At 42.9% G+C, this 25,962-nt stretch overlaps 1 protein-coding gene across 1 annotated transcript in view; it reads left to right on the top strand.

Annotated features, from left to right (window-relative positions):
• The window catches only part of Rheb (Ras homolog, mTORC1 binding), a 47,230-nt gene extending 31,130 nt beyond the window's left edge, over window positions 1-16,100 (top strand). The window contains exons 3-8 of the mRNA XM_042273221.2: window positions 980-1,047; window positions 6,699-6,781; window positions 12,321-12,377; window positions 12,477-12,524; window positions 13,136-13,217; window positions 15,590-16,100. Of these exons, the coding sequence (XP_042129155.1) occupies window positions 980-1,047; window positions 6,699-6,781; window positions 12,321-12,377; window positions 12,477-12,524; window positions 13,136-13,217; window positions 15,590-15,682 (431 nt within the window). The 3' untranslated portion in view covers window positions 15,683-16,100. The remainder of the gene's footprint in view (window positions 1-979; window positions 1,048-6,698; window positions 6,782-12,320; window positions 12,378-12,476; window positions 12,525-13,135; window positions 13,218-15,589) is intronic.
• Window positions 16,101-25,962: the final 9,862 nt, after the last annotated feature.

The following is a 25,962-nucleotide window of genomic DNA, read 5'->3' as shown; positions in this document are numbered from 1 at the left end:
TTTTCATCTGATTTACCTATTTACCTTGCTGTGACCATTTCCAGAAAAGGGTCAAGGGTAATGTACAGTCTGTGAACTTGCCCGTCAGCCCTGCTTGCACTTAGGAGAGGGTAACACAGATTCCCTCCCTCAAGCGCTTATGTTTCCATGGAATCCCCTGCCTTTCTCTTTGTCACTTAGTTTTCTGAATCATTTCCATTTTGTCTCTTGCTTTTCCTTTCGGTTGTGAGACATGCTGGGGCCTCTTTCTGCTGTGGAAAGGATAGTTTCTGCTGCTGAACCTGTATTGTATGGGCTATATTGTGGGGCTCCAGATGGTTACAGGCTAAGGTTTGTTGCTGTGGGTAGTCCTGTGTTTGGAAGCCTGTCCCCTTGAAATTCTGAACTGACTTTTCTTATCCTTACTGGGAAAAGTGACAAATTGCTTGGATCTTTAAGCTGGAAAAGAACGGTGGTTTCAGCCCAGAACATCTGTTCCATTGCTACATTACCTGTCAGTCAATTGTTGGGGTTTTTTTGTTTGTTTGTTTTTTAATGGACTAAAGCTTCTTAGCACTTCGATTAATACTAGTTCTTTGTGCTCTGACACCAGACTCCCTACGAATTAATGGAAGATTTTTGTGGTTTTGGTTCATTCTAGACTTGAGGTTTTACATAGTGTATTTCACTCGTTCCTAAGAGGAAGTGCTCTCTACAGAATAGTCAGATTGTTTTTATAGAGTATGAATTATTGCTGACTGCAGTTCCTCTGGAAAGGATTCAAGGCTTCCCTGAGCTTGATTTTCATCAGCAATTCCTAGCAGGCTAATGGAGGAAGGAGACAGTCTGTACAGTTCAGAGCTTGTTCATTTTCCATTAATGGGAACTTCTGGTAAGATTATTAGGGACTCAGTTTGATCAGTTGTCATTCATTGTTCAAACTTGTAAGTAATCCAGAGTTAATGTATGTAAACTAGTATTTTATTCTCCTTCCTTGTAGCTTTCACGAAGTTGATCACAGTCAATGGGCAAGAGTATCATCTCCAGCTTGTAGACACAGCGGGGCAGGTAAGTGACTCAGGACCCCTGCAGCAGCAGCCCAGGCTTTGTAAGACCTCAGGGCACATTTCTGAGGAATTGTTTCTATATCAGAACTGTTTTAACTATATTGTCAGCAGAGTGAGGGTTGATACTACAGAATAGTGGGTTTTTTGTTTTTTTTAAACTTTAATTCTGCATTAAAGAATCATATCACTTCCCTCCCTCTGGCCTTCCGTATGTATATTTTTCTACATTAAGAGAAAAATCAAATATTTTTCAGGGAACTGATGAGAGAAGTAAAGCTTACTCCCTTATGAGGCCTTGAGCCAGGACGCACCAGATTGGTTAGATTGTGTGGTGGTCAGATTTAACTGTTGATTTGATTTGATGAGTAGTTACCAAAAACCAATTCTTCCATTTCCCCCTGCACAGAAAAAAAGGATACTCAGGTTAATCAGTGCAGCACTGATGTATGGAATGCATTGCTAGGGGTACTGACTGGGGACAAAGGAGAAAAGCAGAGTACTCCAGGAAACAGAAAAGTCCTTTGACAACTTAGCTGCCTCGTTTCCATGGCACCCGGTTCTGCCTTTCCTAGAAACCATTTTGTTAGACTGAATTTGTCCCTGCTCACTGGAGGGGGGCAGTATAAAGAGGCCGGGCTTTCAGCTCTGACGCTTCCTGCCCTTGCAGCGGAGTCACAGAGGGTCAGGCCAGTGGGCGGGTAAGTGGGCTGACCTCTGCAGTGTTGAATGGAGGCATTTTATTGGACCTCGGCATATTGAAATGGACCTAAAATAATGGGACACATCCTGTGCTTAGAAATGAATTCCTTCTGCTTTGTTTTGAGGTAAGCATAGAAGGAGGGTGTGAAGCAGGAAATAGCTGAACTAAGTGCTGTTAGTACTGGAGAAACCTAGAGTTTCTGTTCTGGAAGCAAATAAACTCTGAATGTGTGTGACTCTGAGCTTCTAGAGAGCACTATGGCATGCCCTTTCCTCCCCCACCTGTGCACCCAGAGCCTGTGGTGGAGCATGTGTCAGAAACTAGCAGTTCTATTCCCACAGACCCATTCTAGTCTTTGAAAGAATGTGCAGTTATTAAAACAAGAGATGGTAACAGCCCCTGGCAATCAATGGCTTAGACAATGTAACTCTCTTAGAACTAGTAGGGGAGATCCCTGAGTAGGGATTGGGTCCAATTTGAGGGGCTTCTCTCTGTCCCTCAGGTTGAATAGACACTTTATTCCCTGAATGAAGACACATTTGGTGTGAGGGAGACAGCCACTGATGTTGCTGTAAACCAGCTTTAAACTTAGGGTCCTGGGCAAAGATGTTTAGAGTGAGACTCTGACATTACCTGGACCTCAGATTTGCTCTTGTATCTTTGGAATCTTTTTTAAGCCACTGGAAAGTGGGGGCTAAATGTGTTGCCCCACTAAGGAGCTTTGAGTCAGGTGGAGCATGTAGCACACACCTTTAATCCTAACACTCAAGAGACAGAGGCAGATGTGAGTTTGAGGCCAGCCTGGTCTACAAAAAAGGCTTTGAGTCCTGGTTGTTTTTAGTTATTCAGTGACCCGAAGACAAAAGATGAGTTTTGCTATGCCTACTGCTTTCCTGGTATCAGCCTGCACAGGATGGTTAGATTGAGGTTTCTGTAGCTTGATATTCCCTCAGATCAAAGGGTGCTTTGCTATAACTCAATTGATAGGGGCAGTTAAGCAGGGCTGGGGAGGAAATGTCATCCTGTGGTTTTCTGAATCAACACAGGTGCATTCTTCTGAGGAACTGCTTTGCTTTAAACATGACTGACAGTTGGTCATCAGACAGTCTTAAGTGATTTTAATGGTCTGATAATGCAGGTAATAAAACTGACAGGATCCTAGCTTAGGGATGGATGTGTGTTATGTAGTTCAGAGCAGTACTTTGTCAGTACTGTCGTTCTGGATAATTGTTCTCACCTTTGCTAATATCAATAGTCTTAAAGGTTACATTCAATGTGCAGTTCACAGCAGTGAAACGTGGCATCTCCAGCTGAGTTGGTCTGCCCTAACTCCATAGAAAACGTAGAGAATGAATCTCCTGCCTCTGGCTTCAGGATGTTCAGTTCTGGGGTGAGGCTGTTAGTAAATAGTAAGGAATGATGTTAAAAAGACATGTTCTTTTTATTTTTTTATTTTATGTGTATGGATGTTTTGCCTACTTGAATGTCTATGCACCACATGCTTGCAGTACACACAGAGGCCAGAAGAGGGCATGAAACTGGGATTTCAGACAGTTGTGAGCTGTCAAGTGTGTGCTCAGAATTGAACCCGGGTCTTCTGGAAGAGCAGCCAGTGCTCTTAATCACAGCCATCTCTCCAGCCTCCCAAAATCACATTCTTTAAAAATCATCTAGCCAGGCCCACTAGTACGCAATTGTATTCTCAGCTGCTTGAGAAGCTGAGGCAGGATCACTAGAGTTAAGGAGCAGCCTGAACAATAGAACAAGACCTTGTCTCAAAATCATCATTATCTAATAAGTTTACACACTAGTCTTCATATTTTAGGGAAAAAATGCATACCATAAATATTCATAATAAATAGCAAGTACTTTTTACTTTGTAATTTATATCACTACAAACACGTCCATGTATCAATAACAAGAATACACTCTGAAAAGTAGAGCTTTGGGAGATCTCACCATTGTTGTCAAGATTATGTAGTGGGGGCTAGAGAGAAATGTGGCTAGAGAGATGTAGTACTCTTAAGAGCACTTGCTACTCTTCAGATGATCTGAGTTTTATGGCCACATTGGATGGTTCACAACTGCCTGTAACACTAGTTGCAGGGGATCTGACACCTTCCTCTGGTCTCTGCAGGTACCTGCAAACAAGTGATGCATTTAAACTCATACAGGCATACAAGCATATACACAAATAATAAATCAGTGTTTTTAATTTTATTTTTAAGAATTATGTGTTATATCTAGCAGGACATAGTACATACCACATCTGTAATCCCAACACTCTGGAGGCTGAAGCAGGACAGTGAAACTGGCCTCTAAATGAAATAAAGTGCAGATGTTACACATAATTGTGCTGTACTTTCATACCACTAGAAATACAGTCTTCTAAAACTTCCAGCACTACTACAGATAGAATGTAGTGCATTGTGCTTCAACAGTAATATCACTAGGCAGTTGGGATTTTCCAGCTCAGTTATAATTGCTTTGTGGTTCATTGTTGACCAGAATGCCATTATAGTACATTTGCACACTACATGACCATCTGTGTGGCTTAATTGTCCAGCTGAGGAGAATAATGAATGTGATTAATATAACTTGCTTAGTTTAAGTTTGCACAAAATATTTTGGTTTGGTCTAATTTTGAGATGAGAAGTTTTAGTAAATCTGAACTATAGTTCATGCCTGACAAGCCTATAATCCTGGTCCTAAAGAAATGGAGGCTGCAAGATTAGGAGTTCAAATTAAACCTTGGCTAAATAGCAGATTTGAGACCGAACCTGGGCTACATTGAGACCCTGTCTCAAAACAAAGATTGCGAGCTATAGAAAAGTGTATTTAAAAACCTAGAGTAGCTGGGCTATGGTGGTGCACGCCTTTAATCCCAGCACTTGGAAGGCAGAGGCAGGCAGTTCTCTGAGTTAGAGGCTAGCTTGATCTATAGAGCAAGTTCCAGGACAGCCAGGGACACACAAAGAAACCCTGTCTTGAAAAAACAAAACAAACAAACAAACAAAAATCCAAAAACCTAGAATAGATTCATTTGACAGTTTTATTTCATAACTAAATTTACCATTAAAAATTGTGTTTTGCCGGGCGGTGGTGGCGCACGCCTTTAATCCCAGCACTCGGGAGGCAGAGCCAGGCGGATCTCTGTGAGTTCGAGGCCAGCCTGGGCTACCAAGTGAGTTCCAGGAAAGGCGCAAAGCTACACAGAGAAGCCCTGTCTCAGAAAACCAAAAAAAAAAAAAAAAAAAATTGTGTTTTGCTGAGTGGTGGTGGCAGGCATACTTTTAATCTCAGGGTTTGGGAGGCAGAGGCGGGCAGATCTCTGTGAGATCGAGGCTATCCTGTTCTAAAGAACAAGTTCCAGGATGGCCAGGACTACACAGAGAAACCCTATTTTTAATTTTTTTTAAGTACATTAAAAATATTTATAGTTGCTGGGCGGTGGTGGCACACGCCTTTAATCCCAGCACTTGGGAGAAAGAGACAGGTGGATCTCTATGAGTTTGAGGCTGGCTTCCTCTACAAAGTGAGTTCCAGGACAGCCAGGACTGTTAGAGAAAGCCTGTCTCAAAAAACATATATATTTCACCAACAAGGTAAATAGTAAAACTTAATTAAGGCACAATACTGTATTATACCATTATTATGATATACGATGGATATGCAAGTACAGTATTTACCAAAAGTGATAGATCTCCATTATGGAGGTTATTCCATAAACACATAGCTCCTGGTGATCACATGATAGACAGCTATTAGCTATATCATAATTATTGATCTATGACGTTGTTGTCAGTATTGCTTCTACAGCAGCCCTGCGTTGAATGTGCCAATTGTGGTAGCTGATGACTATTATATACGGAAGGAAATCTTGTGTGAGTGTCAGTGTGTGGATGTTAGTAGAGTATGTGTGTAAAGGCCAGAGGTTGGTGTTGTGTCTTCCTCAATTGCTATTGACTTTGTCTTTTTAGGCAAAGTCTCTTATTGAACCTCACACTCGAGGATTTGGCTCAACAAACTGGCCAATGAGCCAGTGATCTGCATGTCTCCACACCCAGGCTGGCACTGGGGTTACAGGTGTACTCTACTGCACTGGCTTTTATGTAGGTGCTGGGGATCCCAACTCAGTTCCCCATGCTTTACAAGGCAGGCACTTTCCTAGCCAAGCCATTTTACCTTTAAATCTTTGATTCTTATATAGAGTAGGAATTTTTGCTGAAGTACAATTAAGAGATCCAACTTAATCCAAAGAAGACTCTGTACTTGTGTTTGCACATTTTGTGTTACTTTTTTTTTTTTTTTGTTTTTGTTTTTTTGTTTTTTCGAGACAGGGTTTCTTTGTGTAGCTTTGCGCCTTTCCTGGAGCTCACTTGGTAGACCAGGCTGGCCTCGAACTCACAGAGATCCGCCTGCCTCTGCCTCCCGAGTGCTGGGATTAAAGGCGTGCGCCACCACCGCCCGGCTTGTGTTACTTTTTATCCTTGCTGATTGAAGGGCACTCTTACTGTGTACATAATTCCCATACATAATTGCATCTTTTTACATTTTTCCTGTCTGTTCATTCATCCATAAGCCAGTATGATTTAGCTAATTACTGTAGCTTTATGTGTTCATTCACATGCCTGCAGGATTGTTCCTTCCTCAAAAAAATTCACTTTGTATTAATCTGTTCAAATGTTAACTTAGCATTAATTATTGACTGTCCCATGATCCTGCATATTTTCTTAAAATCATGACACAAGTCTTTTGGGACCATTGAAGATTTTCTTTATGAATCAAACACACTTTTTTTTGAAGACAAGGTCTTCTTATATAGGTCTGGCTGGCATATAGAACTTTATTTTCTTTGATTTAATCTCTTTAAATAATACATGAAAAACTTGTAAAGATTGTTTACTCTGCTCTGTGAAGACTACTCAAATGTAATTAATTTTTTTCCACAGGATGAATATTCCATTTTTCCTCAGACATACTCCATAGATATTAATGGTTATATTCTTGTGTATTCTGTTACATCAATCAAAAGGTAAGACTCTAGCTGCTTGCTTGAGTTTATTTACTATGCGTATACCCTTTTAAAGGATTATACTAGAATTAGTAGTAACAGAATTGGTTATTACACTAAATGTGATTTTTCTTGTGAAGCAATCAGATTATTACAGGGAGTAGAATCTTCAGTCAATTCCGTTACACTGATAGAATAAACTCTGTTTACTTACCTGAGAGTGCCTTGGTGGTAACTTTGTGAACTGAGCTTTTCTGCTATTTGAATGGGAAATAGTGAACTTAACTGGTTTATATTTTGTGTATTTTGCTGTATTAATATGGAATTGACTGACCAATACAAATTAGGGACTTGAGTCTGTTGGACTACTTTGTCCTGTGGATTTATGAAGCAAGACTTTTGGAGTAATAGGGTTTTACTGACTAAAAATGCATTCACTGTTAGTGAGAATTGGTTTTGGTTTCTTCAGCCACACATTTGTTACCAGGGATGGCATCCATTGTCACAAAAGGAGTGGTCTGTTGTCATAAACAAACCAGGTGTGGCTGAGTATGTGAGGAGAACTGTGACAGTGGAAACAGTTATCTCTGAAGACTTCATGGAAATGCCAGTATCAGTAGAGATTTAGTGGGAGCTGGCATCTTTTCAGTGTGTGAAATATCAGTTTGTCATACTGTCTGCCCTTTTAGTGATGTTTTACTGATGCTGGAGAGATGGCTCTCTGTTGATAAAGTATTTTTTTAACTGTTCCAGGTGTGAGGACCTAAGTTTTGATCCACAGCAGCCATGTAAAAATCAGGCATGTTGCCATGTGTCTGTAATCTCAACACTGGGGCTTGATAGCCAGCTGGTTTAGCCAGTCAGCATGCTCCAGGTTTCATATGACTCTGTCTCAAAAAATCAATTAGAGAAGATTAAGGAAGGCACCTGAGGTCAACCATACTGCATACATACCCATGAACACATAAAGTAATTTTTAAAATCCACCACTAACTTATCATGAGTTACCCTTCTTCAGATGTTTCATTTCTCACCTTCCCTAGAAAGAAATTAAGCATTAAACACCAGCCCAGGGTTGCATTGGCTGTGTGTAACACTGATTCATGCCTGAGTCTTCCACTCTGAAGTCCAGGCCAGCTGTCCAATAAACGTTGACTGCAGTGATGGAATTGTTCCATATCCCTGCTTCATGTGGCTACTAAAATGAGCTCAAATTTAACAAAATTGAAAGTTCAGTCCCTTAATTACCCTAGCTACATTTCAGGTGCTCAGTTAGCCTCACATGGCTGTCTTATGGGGCAGTGTCTAGGGTCTTAATCCCTGCACACTCTTGCCAACAGAAATTAGTGTATCCTCTTCCATGTGTGTGAGTGTGTCTGCATTTTTCTCCATGGCAGGAGAACCAGGTACTGTGACACTTCTGTGAACAGACCCTTTGCTGCTGGTCCCCCACTTATACCCGAGTCAAAACAAACTTAGCCAGCTCCGTGTTCCTGAGAAACAATTGGAGAGATGTACAAATAGCTCTGGGGATGCCCAAGAAGATACTGTTGACACTGCACTAATCTGGATGTTGGGTTTTGTTTTGTTTTTCTTTTTCTCTCTTTCACTGAATCACATCACATGCCCTACTTACTAATTTGGGACTTGATTTTTTGTTTTGTTTTTCGAGATAGGGTTTCTCTGTGTGATACAGCCCTGGCAGTCCTGGAAATCTCTTTGTAGACCAGACTGGCCTTGGATTCAACAGAGATCTACTTGCCTCTTCTTCCTGAGTGCTGGGATTAAAAGTGTGTGCCCAGCTGATCTTTTTAATTTCCCAAGTTCTGTTTTTATTTTTTATAGTAATTACAAAAGTTTTTGAAAGTTTAGTTATATGGTTTTAGAATAACTTATTCTTAGCCCTCGACTGTTCAGTAGTGTATTTGTTTATTTGGTGCAGGATCCCACTGTGTCGCCCTGATTGTCCTGAAACTCATATATAGACTAGGCTGGCCTCAAACTCACATGCCTCTGCCTCTGGAGAGCTGAGATTAAAGATGAGCACTGTCACACCCAGCCAGGTAGGGTTTATTTTGGTTCACAGTTTAAGGGAATCCTCATCCAGTGGCGGCAGCAGCCTGTGGCAGTTGGTCCCATTATATCCAGTCAAGAACCACAACAGTCAGTGCTGGTTCTCAGCTAGCATTTTCCTTTTTATCAGGCTCTGCCGATGCCCACTATTAGATTGGTCTTCTCACATCAGTCACTCTAACCAAGGTCATTGCCTAGGGCAGGCCTCCTAGGTGATTCCACAGTCAGTACTAACTAGCACATTTGTATACTTTCACGGATTTTACCTGAAAAACACTATGATTTATAAATTAATTTTATATGATTGTTAGGAAGTCAGTTACTTTACAATTGTTACCTTGTAGAATTAGTGTATTGGGGAGTCATTGCGGGGTGTTAGACAGTTTCTCTGTGTAGCCCTGGCTCTCCTGGAACTCAACTCTGTAGACCAGCTGGCCCTGAACTCAGAGATCTACCTCTGCCTCCCAGTTGTTGTGATTTTGAAAGGCATTTGTCACAACACCCTGCTGAGAATTTTTTCCTAATGCATTTGTTGATTCCTTTTACTAATGTTTTTATTTTTTGTATCAGATGGATGGCATTTCAGCGACTTTAAAACTTTTATTTTTAAAAAAGCCAATTTATTGATCACAGCTATAAGTTCTCAAAACATTTATTTATTTTTATTTTATATATGGGCATTTTGCCTGTGTGTATGTCTGTGCCCCTCGTGTGTGCAATGGCCATAGAGTTCAGCAAGGGGTATCGGACCCTGGAACTGGAATTGCAGGAATTGCAGGCAGTTGTGAGCTGCTGTGTAGGTGCTGGGAAACCAGGTTTTCTACAGGAACAGCAAATGCTCTAATGTGCTGAGCCATCTCTCCAGCCTCATCTTTTTGTTTTGTTTTGTTTTTTGTTTTGTTTTTGTTTTTAAGACAGGATCTCACTCTGTATGAAGCAGTTCTCCTGACTCTTCCCAAATGCTGGGATTACAGGCATGAACCATCCACCACATGGGTGGATATCTCTCTCTCTCTCTCTCTCTCTCTCTCTCTCTCTCTCTCTCTCTCTCTCTCTCGTTCTGTATTTACCTATAAATCATAACCATTATTATTTTGTGAAGTAAAGCCAAAGTCTTACATCATTCCTTTGTATCATGAAGTTTGTAGGATTGGTTCTTGTCACAGCATAAAGCAGAGACCTTCTGTTCTCAGTTTCTAGAAATGGGAAAGATTACAGATCAGAGAGAGGATGGAAGCTGCGGGTTTTCACTTACTTCTTCTAACAGCGTAGAACAGGTCACTTTGCACTGCTTTAGTAGATAGCCTCTCATCTAAAACAGTGCTTAATGGGGGCTGACATGGTGGCATGTGCTTGTAAACCCAGCACATGGGAGGCTGAGACAGGTAGGAGTTTGAGGCAAGGTTGGGCTGCTTGAGACTCTGACCATAAGACAGAGATTAAAGTTCGAGCTCCAGGACCTGAGGTGGAGGGAGAGAACTGACTTCCAAAGCTGTCTTCTGATCACACGCACCAAAAAAAATTACACAAAAACAATGTTGTTTGTTTTTCATGCAATAGAAGTCAAATTGTTTGAAGACAGTAATAGTTTATTTGCTTTTAATTGAAATTCTGTCTACTGCATGGCTATCTGCAGCATAACAAACGAGTTGAAAACGTAGAAGCTTAAAACAATATACAGATCTTAGATTCCTGGCTCGAGCATGGCATAGCTAGGTCTTCTGCTGCTTCAGGCCTGTCAAGAGGACTGGCTAGGGAAGGGCCTTTCAGGCTTGTCATGTGGGTTTATTGTTGGATGATGCTCTTTCTTTCTTTCTGGCTGGGAGCCATCCTATTTCTCTACTAATAACCCTCCCCATCAGGACGAGCACACAGAATGAATCAGAATCTGCAGCAAGATGGAAATAAAGACTGCTAGGCTCTAGCCTCCATGGTACCCAATCCCACTGTCTTGTTTGGATTGTTGTAAAGCAATCACTGGGGCCAGCTCTCACCAGGTGCTAACAGGAGGGTGCAGTTACTCGAGAGGAAGCTGGTCCTGCTGGCTCCCACCCAGTCCCAGCCTTCCAACTGTTTCTCCTGTGACTAGCTACTATATCTCTTCATTCAGTGTAGGCAAATGCAGCAAAGCTGAGGGAACTGGATCCAAAGTGCAGCCTGTAGAAGTGGGGTGCCCTGTCCTATTGACGAGCTTCAATGGGGTGGGTAAAGTTTAATTTTTATCAGTAACAGTATATATGATGTGTTCAGCAGTCTTTGTTCAAAGCTTGAGCTGTCTTGGAGTTTCTTATGTCCTCCCCTGACAATGGTACTGTGGTAGAAAAATGGGAAGAAGGGCATGAGAGCTGTGGGAGGAAGTCTGTGGATTTACGTAGGGAAGCAAGTCTAAGACGGGCTGTTAAAGGTTGGAGAGCATGCACTACTCTTGTAAATACGGTTCCCAGGACCCACACTGGGCAGCCCACAGTGGCCTGGAACTCCAGCCCCTGGAGCTCCAGTGCTCTGTTCTAGATGATGCAGACACACATAGACACATCAATAAACTTACAAATAAATCTAAAAGAAAGTGCCATAGAGTAAGGACTTGGAAATTAGTAAGGGAGCATGCGTTATTCAGGATCTCGAGGGAGAGGGCATTTTAGTGGGATGTTCTGGCAGTACTGGAGACCCAGCAGAGTGGATGAGGGAGAGCAGAAGGAAAGGAAGTCAGGTCAGGACTTGGGAGTCATCCAGGTAGACACCAGCCATGGGAAGAAGCACAGAGCTGGGCCATGGGACCACAGAGGGGAGTGGAAGACTGTCAGGTTCTGGGCAGCTTCAAAAGGAATGCAGTGTGTGCTGGCTGATGCTCACACGGGGTTTCTGAGTGAGGGTGGGATAGCTCGTGTCCATTAGCCAATAGTCAGGTGTGAATGATCCCGCTGTGGAGATTTTAAGTTATTCATTGTGACATGTTTGAAGACCATCGACACATCCATAGTAAAATCAAGGGGTTGGCATCACTCAGTGAATGATGGTACATAGAAAAGGAGGGGGAGGCAGGCTTGGTCACATGCCTTTAATCCCAGCACTGGGGAGGCAGGGGCAGACAGAACTGGCCAAGCCTGGTCTATGTAGCAAATCCCAAGCCAGCCAGGGCTATCCATCAAGACTGTCTCAGAAACAAGAAAGGAAAGGGAACACAGCTGATTGCTAGGGAATACTACCTCAGAAAAGTTCTCCAGATTTCCATTGAATGGATACAATTTGAGGATGAAGTCTGTGTTCTTGGGGTTTGTCAGTCCAGTGCTAGACTTAAACAGCATGAATCTGTCACTTTGAGTAGTCTCAGTAAGGATTACTGAGTATCATGTGTGAAAGAGTTGATAGGATAATTCATTGTGTTAAGTTCAAGTTAAAATGGTGAATTTGTGGTGTATTTTTTCCCACTATATATGTGAGTTTCTTAACTTCTATGTTAAAATGATGTCTGCTTTTTGTTTTGTAGTTTTGAAGTAATTAAAGTTATCCACGGCAAGTTGTTGGATATGGTGGGGAAAGTGCAGTAAGTAACCCCTCTCTCTTCTCTAGAAATGTGTGTTAGCATCTCCTGAGCGGGAAAGGCTGCATCTGACTTACCTCTGCTCTGTGCTTCTCCTAATAGGATACCAATTATGTTGGTTGGAAATAAGAAAGACCTGCATATGGAACGGTATGTAGCCCTTAAGTCCAAGGAAATTTAGTCACCAAAATACCATCTTCAATTCTTTTCTCATGGAAAAAGTATTGTTATTGTGTACTGCAGAAGCAGTGTGCAGTGAAAATGCCACACTTGTTGAGAATTCTAGAGAAGCAAACTGGGAAATTCTCTTGGGATTAGTTACCAAGACAGATATTATTCAGTTTTTACACAATACCTTTGCGTACTGGTTGTGATCACAGTTATGAACGGGGCGGGACACCCTGTCAAGGGAACCCAGAGGCAGAGCATTGGGAGAGCCTAGAGGAGCCTAGGCTGGTGAACTGGGGCCCTGACTTGCTCAGAACCTCACTGTGGCATAGCTGTGGTGGTTGGTGCTGCGGTACTGGAAGGGGTCACTTCTCTGAACTGCAAGAGCTCATTGGCACATAGACAACCCTTGAGACTTGTGTGTTCTGTTCCCAGCCCAGGCGGAGCAAAGCACCCTGCATTGCATCCTGATAGTGTGTAAAGCACGTGGTTCTGCCTCATACATAGCAAAGTGGATCAAAGTGGGGCCTATTTGATAAATAAATCATAGGTGTTTTAGATGTCAAAGATTCAGAGTTCTCTTTTCCACTTAGGGTGATCAGTTATGAAGAAGGAAAAGCTTTGGCAGAATCTTGGAATGCAGCTTTTTTGGAATCTTCTGCTAAAGAAAATCAGGTATATAGTTTGTAAAATTAATTTTGTGTCAGCCTCATTAGTTACAAGCATACATTTCTGCAGTTGGCATTTTACCTGTCATTTTTAATCCTCCTCATTTCATTTTTAACCTTGTGCCATTTATAACACTAACTTTGGGGTGTTTTAGAAAGATACTAGTATCTTTCGGTTTGATAACTACTCTGCTGGTGGAGGGCCTGGAAAGGCTGCAGCCATTCTGCAGAGAAGGACACTTAGGGAGAGAGTGTTATTGCTGCTGTGGCTGTGTCCACGGGCTGGAACAGGAGTAAGATGCACACAAGGAGACTTGACTGTGTGCCCCTTTGCGGTAGAAAGTGAGTCCGCTGCGTGGCTATTTTAAGCACAAATGAAGAGTCCTCGTGGCTGTCCCTTTAAGGGGACTGTCATTTCTGAACTAGAAGCCTGCACAGACTGCTGCTTCTGTTGGGTCAGAGCTTAGTTAAGCTTGGTCCTCTGCCCAGACCTCTGGTGTCGATGCGGTGCTCCTCCTCCTCCCTCTCTCTTCTTCCCTTGGCTGCCTCATCTTCCTCCAGCTGCAGACCACACGTTTCAGCCTCCTCTAGTGCGTGTTCAAGGCCTGGGCAGCCTGTGCTGTGCTTTCCAGTCCCTCCACACAGACCTCTGCTGCTGCTTTAAGCACGGGGAGGACACTCCTTCACTGTCCCCTTGCATTCCCTGGTAGTTCAGAACATTTAAGTTTCATCACATGGCCTTGTGTGATCCACATGAAGATGAGTAGGCTTTACCATTCTGAGGAAACACCAGGCTCACGGGGCAGCTAGCTGACTTGTCAAGGCCAAGGAGGCAAGAGTCATGCACTCTTCCTGCCCTGCTCTTCTTTCTCAGGAGGAAATTCCTCAGCCTCAAGGTCTTCTCAGGTTTCACTCTTCCTGGGCCCCTCCTGATGCATCCAACTGAATTGAAGAGTCAGTCTTATCTCTCAACCCTTGATTCATTAAGATCCGAGATGGGCTCATTTAACCTTTATGCCCTCCTGTTGGATCTGTTCATTTCTGTGTTCAGATGTCAGTGTTCAGTCTGTCTGAATCAGCTCGGTTGTGGAACGCTGAAATCCAGATAGCAGGAGTAGGGTTAGTCACTAATGATGCTTGCAGTTTTAATTGAATTTCCTATTTATCGCTTGCCTACTCTGACCTCAGAATTATCTGTTAAACTCTCATTTTAGAAAAGAGAATTAAAATCTAAAGAAGTTGGAGAACTTGAGGTCACTATATAATTTATAGCATAGGCAGTAGAACCGATTTCGGACCCATCCAGAGCACTGCCCTTTGCCTCGCTGTTGCATTCCACATTTCCAAGAGAGATGACCGCTGGGATTGGCTTGAACAGTCAGATGCACAGACTTAATCACTGAGCAGGATGGAAGCAGGGGGTATGAGGAGGTGTGGTGGACGAGAACGTGGTGTTCTCTTGTAGAAGCAACTTCTGTTTCCCAGTGAATTACAGAGCAAGGGATTAGCCCCCAGCCGTGGTCAGGAAGGAAAGAGCTGAGAGGGCCAAGGCTCAGAGTGAGGTAAGCTGAGGGACTGCAGCTAGATGACCTGATACAGGATCAAAGGTGTCCTGTCCGTGACCCCACCCCCACCCCCACACTCCTGCTACAGGTCCAAAGTGAGCAGCTGCCCAGCACGCTCCCCTGGGCTGAGCAGAGTTGACATGCTAAGTGTTGACATGAGTCAAGGGTTCAGTACTGGGAGGCCAGAGCTCACCCAGAGGAAAGAAGGAGGGAGAGGCCAGGTCTGCAGGATTGAGCAGTCTGCACTCTGAGCTAGGAGGTTAGTGTGGTGGGACACATAAAACCGAGTTGGACAACAGAGCTAAGATTGGGGTGACAGGCACTAGAGGAGAGGAGAGGAGGTCTGGGAGGAGTGGGGTTTCCCAGAACTTGGCTAGACAGGTTTGTACTCGGTTTCTTGATGCCCAGGAGGAATAGACATGAGTTGGGGAAGACTTGCAGGCAGCTGTAGAAGCAGCCCAGGGAAGTGGGCTGAGAAAAGAGTCAAGGCTGGGCGTTTGGGGAAGCCGAGAGAAGGGTAGGACTGCATGAGCAGGAAGGAGCTGCAGAGGCGTCTCCAGGAGAAGGAAGCCAGAGTAGAGCAGGGCCCCAAGTGTCCAGAGAGCATCATGGAAGCCGATGGGGCAGAGCAGAGTGGAAGTTGGTACTAGTTGCTGTGAAGAAGGCCTGGAGTTGGGGGGCCCCTGGGAACCCTCCAGCCTTCATATAGACCTGAGGACAGGTCAGTGGCTGCCCCCCTCCATCCTGTCAGTCAGGAACAGCTAGCAGAGTCTACTGAGAACTAATCCCATCATTGTTTCTGCCTTCTCTTCAGACTGCTGTTGATGTTTTTAAAAGGATAATTTTGGAAGCAGAGAAGATTGATGGAGCAGCTTCACAAGGAAAGTCTTCATGCTCAGTGATGTGACGGTTCTGTGGCAGAACCTGCAGAGGACACTGGGAATTGATTCCACCCGAAGAAGCAGACTGCCCGTCATCCTTGAAGATAAAACTATGCTTCTGTTTTCTTCTGTTAACCTGAAAGATGTCATTTGGGTCAGAGGTCCTCCCCTTTCAGATTATGTTAACGTCTGACTCTGTCCAAATGAGTTCACTTCCATTTTCAAATTTTAAACAATCATATTTTCAATTTATATATTGTATTTCTTAATATTATGACCAAGAATTTTATCGGCATTAATTTTTCAGTGTAGTTTGTTGTTTAAAATAATGTAATCATCAAAATGATAGACATGTTACACTACTATTAACTAGGCTTCAATATATCAGTGTTTATTTCATTGTGTTAAATGTATACTTGTAAATAAAATAGCTGCAAACCTTAATCCTTTGTGCTACATGATGTGGCTTTTAAAGCAGGAACCATGGTGGGGTGGGGTGGGGTGTGATGCTGCACATCTTTAATGCCTGCACTTGGGAGGCAGGGGCAGGTCAGTCTGTGAGTTCAAAGCCAGTCTGGTCTTTATAGGAAGTTACAGACTAGCCAGAGCTACATGGAAAAAGAAAACAAAACAAAAAATCATACTCTAGGAGTTTCTCTCATGGCACTCAGGAGGCTCTGTGTGGGTTCCAAGAACCCAAAGAGGATGAAGCCACTAGGGTGGGTACCTGCTGATTGTGTGGCTTCTGGCCAGCAGGCTAGCAGCCAAGGGCTGCACTTGTGTTGCCAGTAGATGCTAGGGATGAATTCTATAGCAGACCAGAGAAGCTGAGTGGCCTGGGGGCCTTGGAGCAGAGTTGGTCTTGAGTGGTGTCAGCTTTGTCTTTTTACACACAGATCCTAAACTGGTAGGAGCTGAGGGCCAGGAGGATCGGCTGTTACCTGGCAGCACTGTCTAGGCTCTCTTTTCCTAGTTGAAGAAAAGGAGCTGTTGAAGACACATTCCATCCATCCGTGTGCTTAGCGTGGTGTCCCATTGGACAAGGCAGGATTTAGAAAATATACCTGAACTGGCTGTAGTGGTGCGCACCTTAAATCCTAGCACTTAGGAGGCAGAGGCAGGAGGATCTCTGAGTTCAAAGACAGCCAGGTCTACAGAGTGAGTTCCAGGTCAGCCAAGGCTACACAGAGAAACCCTGTCTCAAAAAACAAAAGGAAGGAGAAAATCTGCCTGTTGTCATTCCAGCACACCTGTCTGTTTAGATGATGGGGCTGTTAGCAGCAGGTGCCTGCATATGGGCTCTGCAGGCCTCATTCCTCCTGCCCTGTGATGACGAAGGCTTGAAGAAGGGGATTCTGGGAATTCTAATAGCATTCCCATTTCCACCTGGTCGATCAGTCAGACATAGAACTGAGTGTGCTTTTTTTCTTGTTCTTAGTTTATTTTTTAATATTTTTTAATATTTTTTATACAATTTTATACTTATATACAGTGTTTATTGATTCTGTCCACCCTCAACTCTTTCTCTCACCCCACCCCAGACACCTCCAGCACCCTCTTACATCGTGTCCTCTCCAGAGTCTAGTTATTGCTGCCTATTGGAATGCTCACTGACCTTGTTGCCTTGATCTTCTGTGGGTAACTACAGTGCATTGAGGTCATGAGTGCCATGGCCAGGCCAGGCCTAGAAGACAGCATTGCACAGCCCTCCTCCCATCCTTCGGCCCCCTTTCCCACAGTTTTTCCCAAGCCTTTGCAGAGAAGGTGATCTTGCTTTGCAAATGGAGCCCCTCAGTTAAAACGTCACAGGGTCATTCATTCCTAATACCAAGCAAATGCCACAGCTGACTTCATGAAACACTTATCTCTTGGAGGGGGTAACCAGGCCTGTGTGGGAGAGCTGAAGGGTTCCCCCCTCTTCCACGTACCACTGCAGCCAGTGAGGACCGTTACAAGTGAGGACTAGGGGGATGGCTCGGTTGTTCAAGTGCTTGTGCAAACGAGGAACTGAGATCCGATTCCCAGTTTAAAAAACAAAAATCCCAGTAATCGCTCTGCTGGGGAGGCGGGGACATGAGGCTTCCTGGGGCTTGATGCCAACCGCTCCAGCTAATTTGGGGAGCTCTGGATATTGTGTCACAAAAGGTAATGTTTATCTTGGTGGCACATGAAAGTAATCTTAGATTCATTGAGCTACAGGAAGTACAAATGTAAAACTAGGTTCATGTTTAAAAATATTTTACAGCTCAAAATTGAATTTCAAAATACAAGTAAAATCACATTATAAGATAAGATTTACATGAGGAAAATCTGCTAAGGCAGCCATCTGCTGCGTCTTCCCTGGGCTAACATCTCTTCTCCAGCTCCGTGCATATGCTTTCCTAAAAGATGCTTATCGCCTCAGAGCCCCCAGACCGCCTATGTTTTCTACTGTCTTTCTGGCCTCATGGTCACATTGCACACATTTGGCTGGCTGGTCCATGGTGCCGGGTTTCCTAATGTCCTCCAGTGACTTGTTGGTCCACTAGTCTTGTTGGCTGGCTGTTAAGCCTCTCCCTGGGCCTTTCCTGCCCTCACCTTCTGCCTTGATTAGATTTGTTCATAGTTTTAACTGATGCCTGAGACCAGAGAATCTCTGTGAGTTTGAGGCCAGCCAGGACTACATAGTTCCAAAAAAGAGGAGGAGACCCTGTTTTTAAAAAAAAAGGCCGGGGGGGGGGGGGTGTCTTTTATTCATGGTGAGTTTTCTGTTTCCACCCTCATCTCTGTGCTCCAGGTTTATCTACTTGGATTTTCTCATGGGTATTTCTAGTGTGGTTTATTGTTGTTTCCCTTTCTTGGGTATCTTGTTCTGCAGCCCTGGCTGGTCTCAAACTCGGTCAATGTACCACAGTCTCCTGAGTGCTGGTACTGCAGGTGTGTGTCACCATACCTAGCAATCTCATGTAACTTGATTTTTCTCAAAAATGCCGTCTGCCTCTAGGGTTTCAGGAAGTGACCTATTATCCACAGGTGCTCAACTAGCAAGTTTTCCAGCCTGCTCTCCCCATTCAGCCTCCGCAGTAACGGCCCCGCCCTCTTCCCTGTCTCATCCCATCCAGATCTGGATTCACCCACCCTCCAACTTTTGACAACTTGACACCCTCCAACTTAGGACACAGCCAGCACCATCATGGATGAAAACAGACTTCCTCTACTGTTCAAAATCCTTCATCAGTAATTCTGTCAAATTCAAACTAAGCACCATCAAGACCAAGTGTGGTTTTTGCTGTTGCTTCCGAGGCCCTAACCTCACCCATCACTGGTGTCTGTTCCAGGACCAGGAGGCTCAGGCCTGTAACGTGCGTGTGCAGGTTACACTTCCCACTGCTGCTAGGCTGCAGTGTCATCTCTTCTGGAGGCTTCAGCTTTCACCAGAAGCACCCTTGATGTGCTCAAGCCCTGGTGTGTAGATGAACAGTCTTATTAAATAAGAAATACAGAGCCAAATGCAGTGTTAATAGCCGAAGAGGTCAGAGCAATAGCTAAGAGCTAAAAACCTTACCCTTCACTGCCTCTGCTGTCCTCCTCAGCAAGAGAACTACTTCCTGTGTATCTGTCTTTTTATAGACTTTCTGTTCTGCCTTCTCATTGGTTATAAACCTAACCACATGACCTCCTCGTCACTGCCCATCTGTACAGACCTCCAGGTCTTCTATGGCTGGTATTGAGATTTAAGGCATGTGTCTCCATGCTGACTGTATCCTTGAACACACAGAGATCTGCCTGTGATGTGATCGGGATTAAGGGCATGTGCTACCACTGCCAGACTTCTGCTATGGCTTGCTATTAGCTCTGACCCCCAGGCAACTTTATTTATTAACATACAAATAAAATCACATTATAGTACAAATAAAATATCACCATACTGGTGTTTCTTCCAGAACAGTAGATGTCATTGTCAGGGTCCTTGCAAGTATGTGCCTTGTTACTAGACCACAGCATCCCCCATTCTTCCTCATATGCCACACACTTGAAGAAATGAAACAGACTCGACTGAGCTGCTCAAGTTCTTAGGTTGTATCTTTGTAGTTCCACTTACCCTGAGAATTACAAGCAGCATCTAATTCTAACACTCCAACTCAGATTAATACCAACTTGGTTTCAGTAGCTAGCGGAAGTGAGCAGTGTGTATAGTTCCATTTGCTCACCCATGTTTCTGCCGCTACTGTCATGAAATGACATTTTCATATACTGGATGCCTTTACCAGACTTGTAATCACTTATTAAAAGTATGAAAGGCCTCAAGACCCAGCCATATCACTCTTGGGCATATACCCAAGGAATGCTGATTCATACCACAAAGATACATGCTCAACTATGTTCATAGCAGCACTATTTGTAATAGCCAGAACCTGGAAACAACCTAGATGCCCGTCAACTGAAGAATGGATCAAGAAAATGTGGTACATATACACAATGGAGTACTACTCAGCAGAGAAAAACAATGACAGCATGAAATTTGCAGGCAAATGGATGGAACTAGAAAAAAATCATCCTTAGTGAGATAACCCAAACCCAGAAGGACAAACATGGTATGTACTCACTCATAAGTGGATTCTAGATATAAAGAACTATCAGACTGCAACCCACAGAACCATGGAGGCTATATAGCATAGGGGACCCTAGGATGACTATGGCTTATAATAAGTTTTGGTTTTACTCAATTACTGAGCAAGCCTCAATGAAACATTTCACTATTGATAAGAATTTATACTGTATCAAGCTGATAATAAAAAAAATAAATTAAAATAAATTAAAAAATAAAAGAAAAATTTGAACTATTTAAAAAAAACAAACATTTTGCTAAAGTAAAAATGGGGAACTAGGGACTCATCATTCCTCTCCACATTCTATTCTTTCCCTTGTTTTATATATTTAAAATTTTTTATCAGTGGATTCTGCTGGAGTATCTGCTGTAGATAAGCACTGGAGGGCTCCTGTTGCAAATCACCCTCTGGAGCGATGGAAGGATCTTTCTACTGGCATTTGGAGGAGACCCGATTTGGTGTTGGTGTGGGCCCGGGGTTCTGTTTATATCTTTCCTCAGGACAATGAGGTTCCTCTTAGGATTCCTGAGTTCTGTGTGTGCCCTGTGGCTCCACATGACGGAGACCTATTGGGCCTTCGTGAAAAACTCTCCCCTTCTGATGCCAATGGGGACTGAGAGCCCAATATGGCCAGCCTTGGCAAGCATTAACCTAAGCCTAGGAACTGCAGCCATGTGGTTGGATTCTACAGAAGGTAATGTATGGTAACTGCTTTTTCAAGTATGTTTGAGAATGTGTCACCCAGACACCTTGGAGATTAAGGATAACCCTGAAGGTCACTGACCTCCATTTGTTAACAGTAGCATGCCAGCTAAGCCTTTTCATTTTCACAATCCTCTTCAAGCTGGTGTAGTACCTACTTTTCAGGAGTGGCTCTGTGCAACATTTACTGGCCTCCTGAAATTCATTTAGGCTCTTTCAAAGATACCTTAAAATTTATGAGCCTGAATGTAACCATTATGAGACCATTAGTTATGCTCCTTGTGAGCTGCCTGTTTTTTCTTTATGGTTCTTAGTTGTTCTTTTGCAGAGTTGCCAGCTTAAGTCGTGCTGGGATCAAGAAAGATGGGCCATGGCAGTTTGTGTTCCTGGAGTTGTATCCATGCCAGTGGATGACCACACGCTCCAGAAGAGAATTTGACATCACTGCTGCCGTTATTGCTGTTATAGCAGTGTCGGCCACCGCTGCTACTGTTTCTGGGATTACCATTTCATAATTGGTTACTACAGCTAGCACAGTGGAGACCCTGGCAGCAAAAGTGGCTACCACAGTTAGTTAATCTTTCATTCTATTGGGCATGATAAATTTAATTCAGTAGTTATATACAGTTTGATTGGCTTTGAAAATTATAAATTTATAAACTCAAGATCCATTTGCTTTTGGGATACCATCTTATAAAGACTCCAATTTGCAATAAGGCTCATTAAGGAAGGGAATGGCTTAGTTGCCTTTAACCTACTGACTATGGGTGGATTAGGACTTCTGGTGGTCTTTTCTGTGTCAAACACACAGATTACAAGCCCAGCACCACTTTGAGATCTTTGGCAGCAGTTAACTCACACGTGATTGAGCCTGTATGATAATGAGTATTCAGAGACTGGTAATGCCTGGGGGGCACTCACCAACCTAAGACAGAGCACCTGTGTGGCCTGGGCAGGTGTCCCCATGATGGGTAAGGTGACCTGCTGACGTCCCACGCAACCTAAGTCAGAAGCTCATTTTCTAGTAAAAGAAGGACCTGTAGGACCCTGGCCCCCATTTTGGGTAACTGTTGCCTTGCTTGCTGACCTTGACCTTGATATCCTCCCTTTCCTAATTCCCTGCCAGGTTCCACCCTCCTGAATGCTTAAGGGAAGTTCCTTGTCTGTGTATCCTGCATAATGGGTGTTAACAGCTTAGATGCAAGATTGTAAAACATCAGTAGTGAACTTCTGCCCTCTGGGGTTCTCCCATTGTGCTGTAAGCCCGTATTTAAGACCTCCTTCCTCCTTCAATAAACAGCATTATTCATCAAAAAAATAAAAATAAAAATAAAAAAAATAAAATAAAGAATATAAGCTTGCAAGAAGTATCTAAGGTAGTCTTAAGACATGTAGTAATAAACTTGTAAGATGCTAGTTGTAAATGTAAGTTTAAATAAGAAATAAGATAGAATGAATATAAGAAGTATATAAGAAGTAATAAGAAATATATTTGCTAAAGTAGTTCTATAGTTTCCTTAAAGAGTGTAAATAAGCCGGGCGGTGGTGGCGCACGCCTTTAATCCCAGCACTCGGGAGGCAGAGCCAGGCGGATCTTTGTGAGTTCGAGGCCAGCCTGGTCTACAGAGCGAGATCCAGGAAAAGCACAAAGCTACACAGAGAAACCCTGTCTCGAAAAACCAAATTAAAAAAAAAAAAAAGAGTGTAAATAAGTAGATGTTAATATGTTATATGTGAGTTTGTAAAAATGTGTAAATGTTGAGTGTGAGTTTATGCTTAAGTACATGTTATATGTGAGTTTGTGAAAGTATAAATATTGAGTGTGAATCTATGCTTAATGTATATGGTAAAAAAAAAAAAAAAAAAAACTGAGATACAGAAGATAGTGTCCCAGTAGACTGCAAAGCAGGCAGTCTGAGTGGTTGCAAAAGCTCCAGAAGCCACTAAGAATCATAGAATGGCAGATGCCAGAACCAGCACAACAAGGAATCCACAGCTGAGATCTGTGGAAAATCAACACAACACAGAAAACCCTGAGCTAACATCAAAAACGGTGTGGTTTAGAATATTACTGTACCTAAAAAGTTCTCTGTCTGTGAGAACAAAAGTTGCAGAGACGCTTGTTTGAACTAAAATTGTTAACTGCAAAAAGTTTTGGTTGTAAAAACGTCTCTTCATATTTTGAAGTGAAAGCCTGATACCAGAATTTATTTCTTGTTTGAACTTTTTGAACTTAAAATGAGATAAAACTACAAAAAGATTTTGGTTATGGATTTCTTCATATTTGGAAGGCTAGTACCAGAATTTATCATTTGAATTATGGGACTTAAGAAATGAAATGAACAATAGAGATTTCATTTCAATGGAACAATTTAGAGTTTACTTATAGTAATGACCTAGGAACTGTTTTCTGGAATTGGGTTAAAAATGGAACTGTTTAAATGAGGAAATTTATTGTTTCTACCTTGACTCAAGATGCAGTTTTGTGTATGCATATATGCTGGTGATTCATGTATTCAGTGTTAAAATGCAATTGTTTTGTGGAACTGTCTATGTAAAAATGGAATTACATACAGAACTGGTTTTGTGTTACAAATGGAACTGTTTAAACAAAAAAGTTTGGGTTTTCTAACTAGGCTTGAGATTTTGCTTAAAAAATTATAAAGAAAAGGGAGAGTTAATATTCCTTAGTCTATTTAATTTAAAAAATATTTTCTTGTTATTTGAGTGGATTAATGTTATATTATGTTAGTAATAAATGCAAATAGGTATACTAAAATTTAAAGTGTAAAGAGTTTTATTATAAAACTTCTTTTGGATGTTTTGCTAAAAGTTTTCAAAGTGTGTTAATGGTTGGATTGAGAATATTGCTTTTCAATATGGGTTTGTAGGAATTGTATAAGTTTGGGTTCCTCTAACTAGGTTTGAGATTTTGTTTAAAAAATTATAAAGAAAAGGAGCAGTTATGAGGTTGAATTATGTTTGCAGAAATTATGTTTAACCTATTGATATTAATGCACCCTTGTTTTGTGGAGTTAAGGAAATACTTAAGTTTGATGTGGATACATCGAAGTTTTTCCTATGTTCTGTTAGCAAGAAAATTCAACTGATTAAGAGTTAAAGTTGTAAGACAGAGAAAATTGTTAACTATATATAGCACCATATATGCTAATTCAAATGGTTCTGTTAAGAGTTTGCTTTGTGTTGTAAGATTGGGAGAATTGTGACTATGTATAGCAATATTTATGTTAACCTGTTAATGGTAATGATGAAGCTAAGGGATTCTTTAAAAAAAATCAGTCAACTAAACAAACAAATAAATGGACAGATGACCATCAGATTATTCCAGACTTCTTTCCGTAATGATTAAAGGTCAAAATTGAAACAGAAAAAAAAAAATATGGAAGGCAAAGGCCAGATGTGTCGGCACATGTCTTTAATCTCAGTACTCAGGAGGCAAAGATAGGCAGATCCCTGAGTTCAAGGCCAGCCTGGTCTATAGAGCGAGTTCCAAGACACCAAGGGCTACACAGAGAAACTCTGTCTCCAAAACAAAAAAATGGGAGTGGGAGCGAGCTCCCCTGTGCAGGGAGCTCTAGGTTTGGTCCCCAGCACTGGAAAAGGGGGCGGTAGGGTGGAAAGTGACCCATTTGTCATCCTTTTATCTGTTTTAATTTTATGTTTTATTATTTTTAGTTATGTGTCTGAGTTTGTGCAAATATGTATGATTACCCATGGAGGCCAGAAGCTTTGGATACCCCTAGAGCTATAGTTACAGAAGGTTGTGAGCTGCCCAGCTTGGATGCTGGGAATCAAACGCAGTATATGTTCTTAACTCCTGAGCTGTCTCTCCCACCCCTTTTTACCTCCATTTCACACCTTTATAGATGTCCTTGTGCAGGTTGCGGTTTCTGTCTAGTGGTCCTTTGTCTCAGCCGGAAGGGAGCCTTAGTATTTCCTGTAGAGCAGGACCTCTGCTGACGAGTTCTCTTGAGTTTTGGTCATGTGGTGCCAGCTTCACTGAAGGGCAGTCTTGTTAGTTGGCAGACTCTGTGGAGAGCCCTGCCGTCAGCACTTGGCCAGCCTTCTTACTGTTCTGCCCAGATGTTTTGTTCATTTCAGAGTTCTAGGAAGGTGACTTGGGGGCCAGTTCTTGCCAGCCTTCCCACTGGGTACTGAGGCCAGTCCTGGCCAATGGTGACGCACCTGTGGGATGGACACCCCTCTCTGTGGCCTGTCTCCTACAGGTTCTAGGGATTCCACCTGCTGCTGCGGCTAGAAGCCCTGCCATGTGTCTACTGTGTGGCCTGAAGTTATTGGTCCCTCTCCTGTCTCCTCACATGGAAAGGCTTCTTCACACCTGGTACCCACTGCCGTGGGCAATACAGACAGACTCAGGATGCAGCACTGTCCAGTAATCTGGAAGCTGTGCAGGAGACCCAGCATATGCTGCTGCTTCTTATCTTGAAGAGGGGTGCCCCCCCCCAAAAAAAAAGTCTGCAGTGCCTATTGGCCTGAGAAACAAGTGCCTCAGCCCAAGGTATTTCCAGCTCTGTTGTGCACCTTTGAGGCTGAATGCCTTCCAAAGCATTCCTCAGAACATTCCAGAACTGCCTTTAACTCCTTTTCATCTCACAAGGGGAAAGTTTTGCATGAAGCAAAGTGGTATTCTTGCCCTCCTTCCTACTGTCTCCCACTTGACAACTTGCTGGAAGGTGACAGCTTGCCTGAATTAGCACTGATGTGGCCAGGCTGCCAGAATCCCAGGGCTCGGGGACCTCCCTGTTTACAGAGGGGAGGTCTGTAGTTCAGAGAGGTCTATGGGCAGAGATCTCCCCACTTAGCCCGTTGTTTTCACCATACCATGTTTGACACAGCTGAACCTGACACCCAGGCCCCTCGGGTAAGTAGCTGGACTGAAAGATTCAGAGTACCCCAATTCCACACCTGGTGTGTGCCTTTGGGCAACTCCTTTGGATTCTGCCCCTTCTCCATAAAACTGTGTCAGAGACTAT

The sequence above is a fragment of the Peromyscus maniculatus genome, chromosome 3 (genome assembly GCF_049852395.1).
Source record: "Peromyscus maniculatus bairdii isolate BWxNUB_F1_BW_parent chromosome 3, HU_Pman_BW_mat_3.1, whole genome shotgun sequence".
Lineage (NCBI taxonomy): Eukaryota > Metazoa > Chordata > Mammalia > Rodentia > Cricetidae > Peromyscus > Peromyscus maniculatus.
This window is presented reverse-complemented; position numbering and strand designations above follow the sequence as displayed.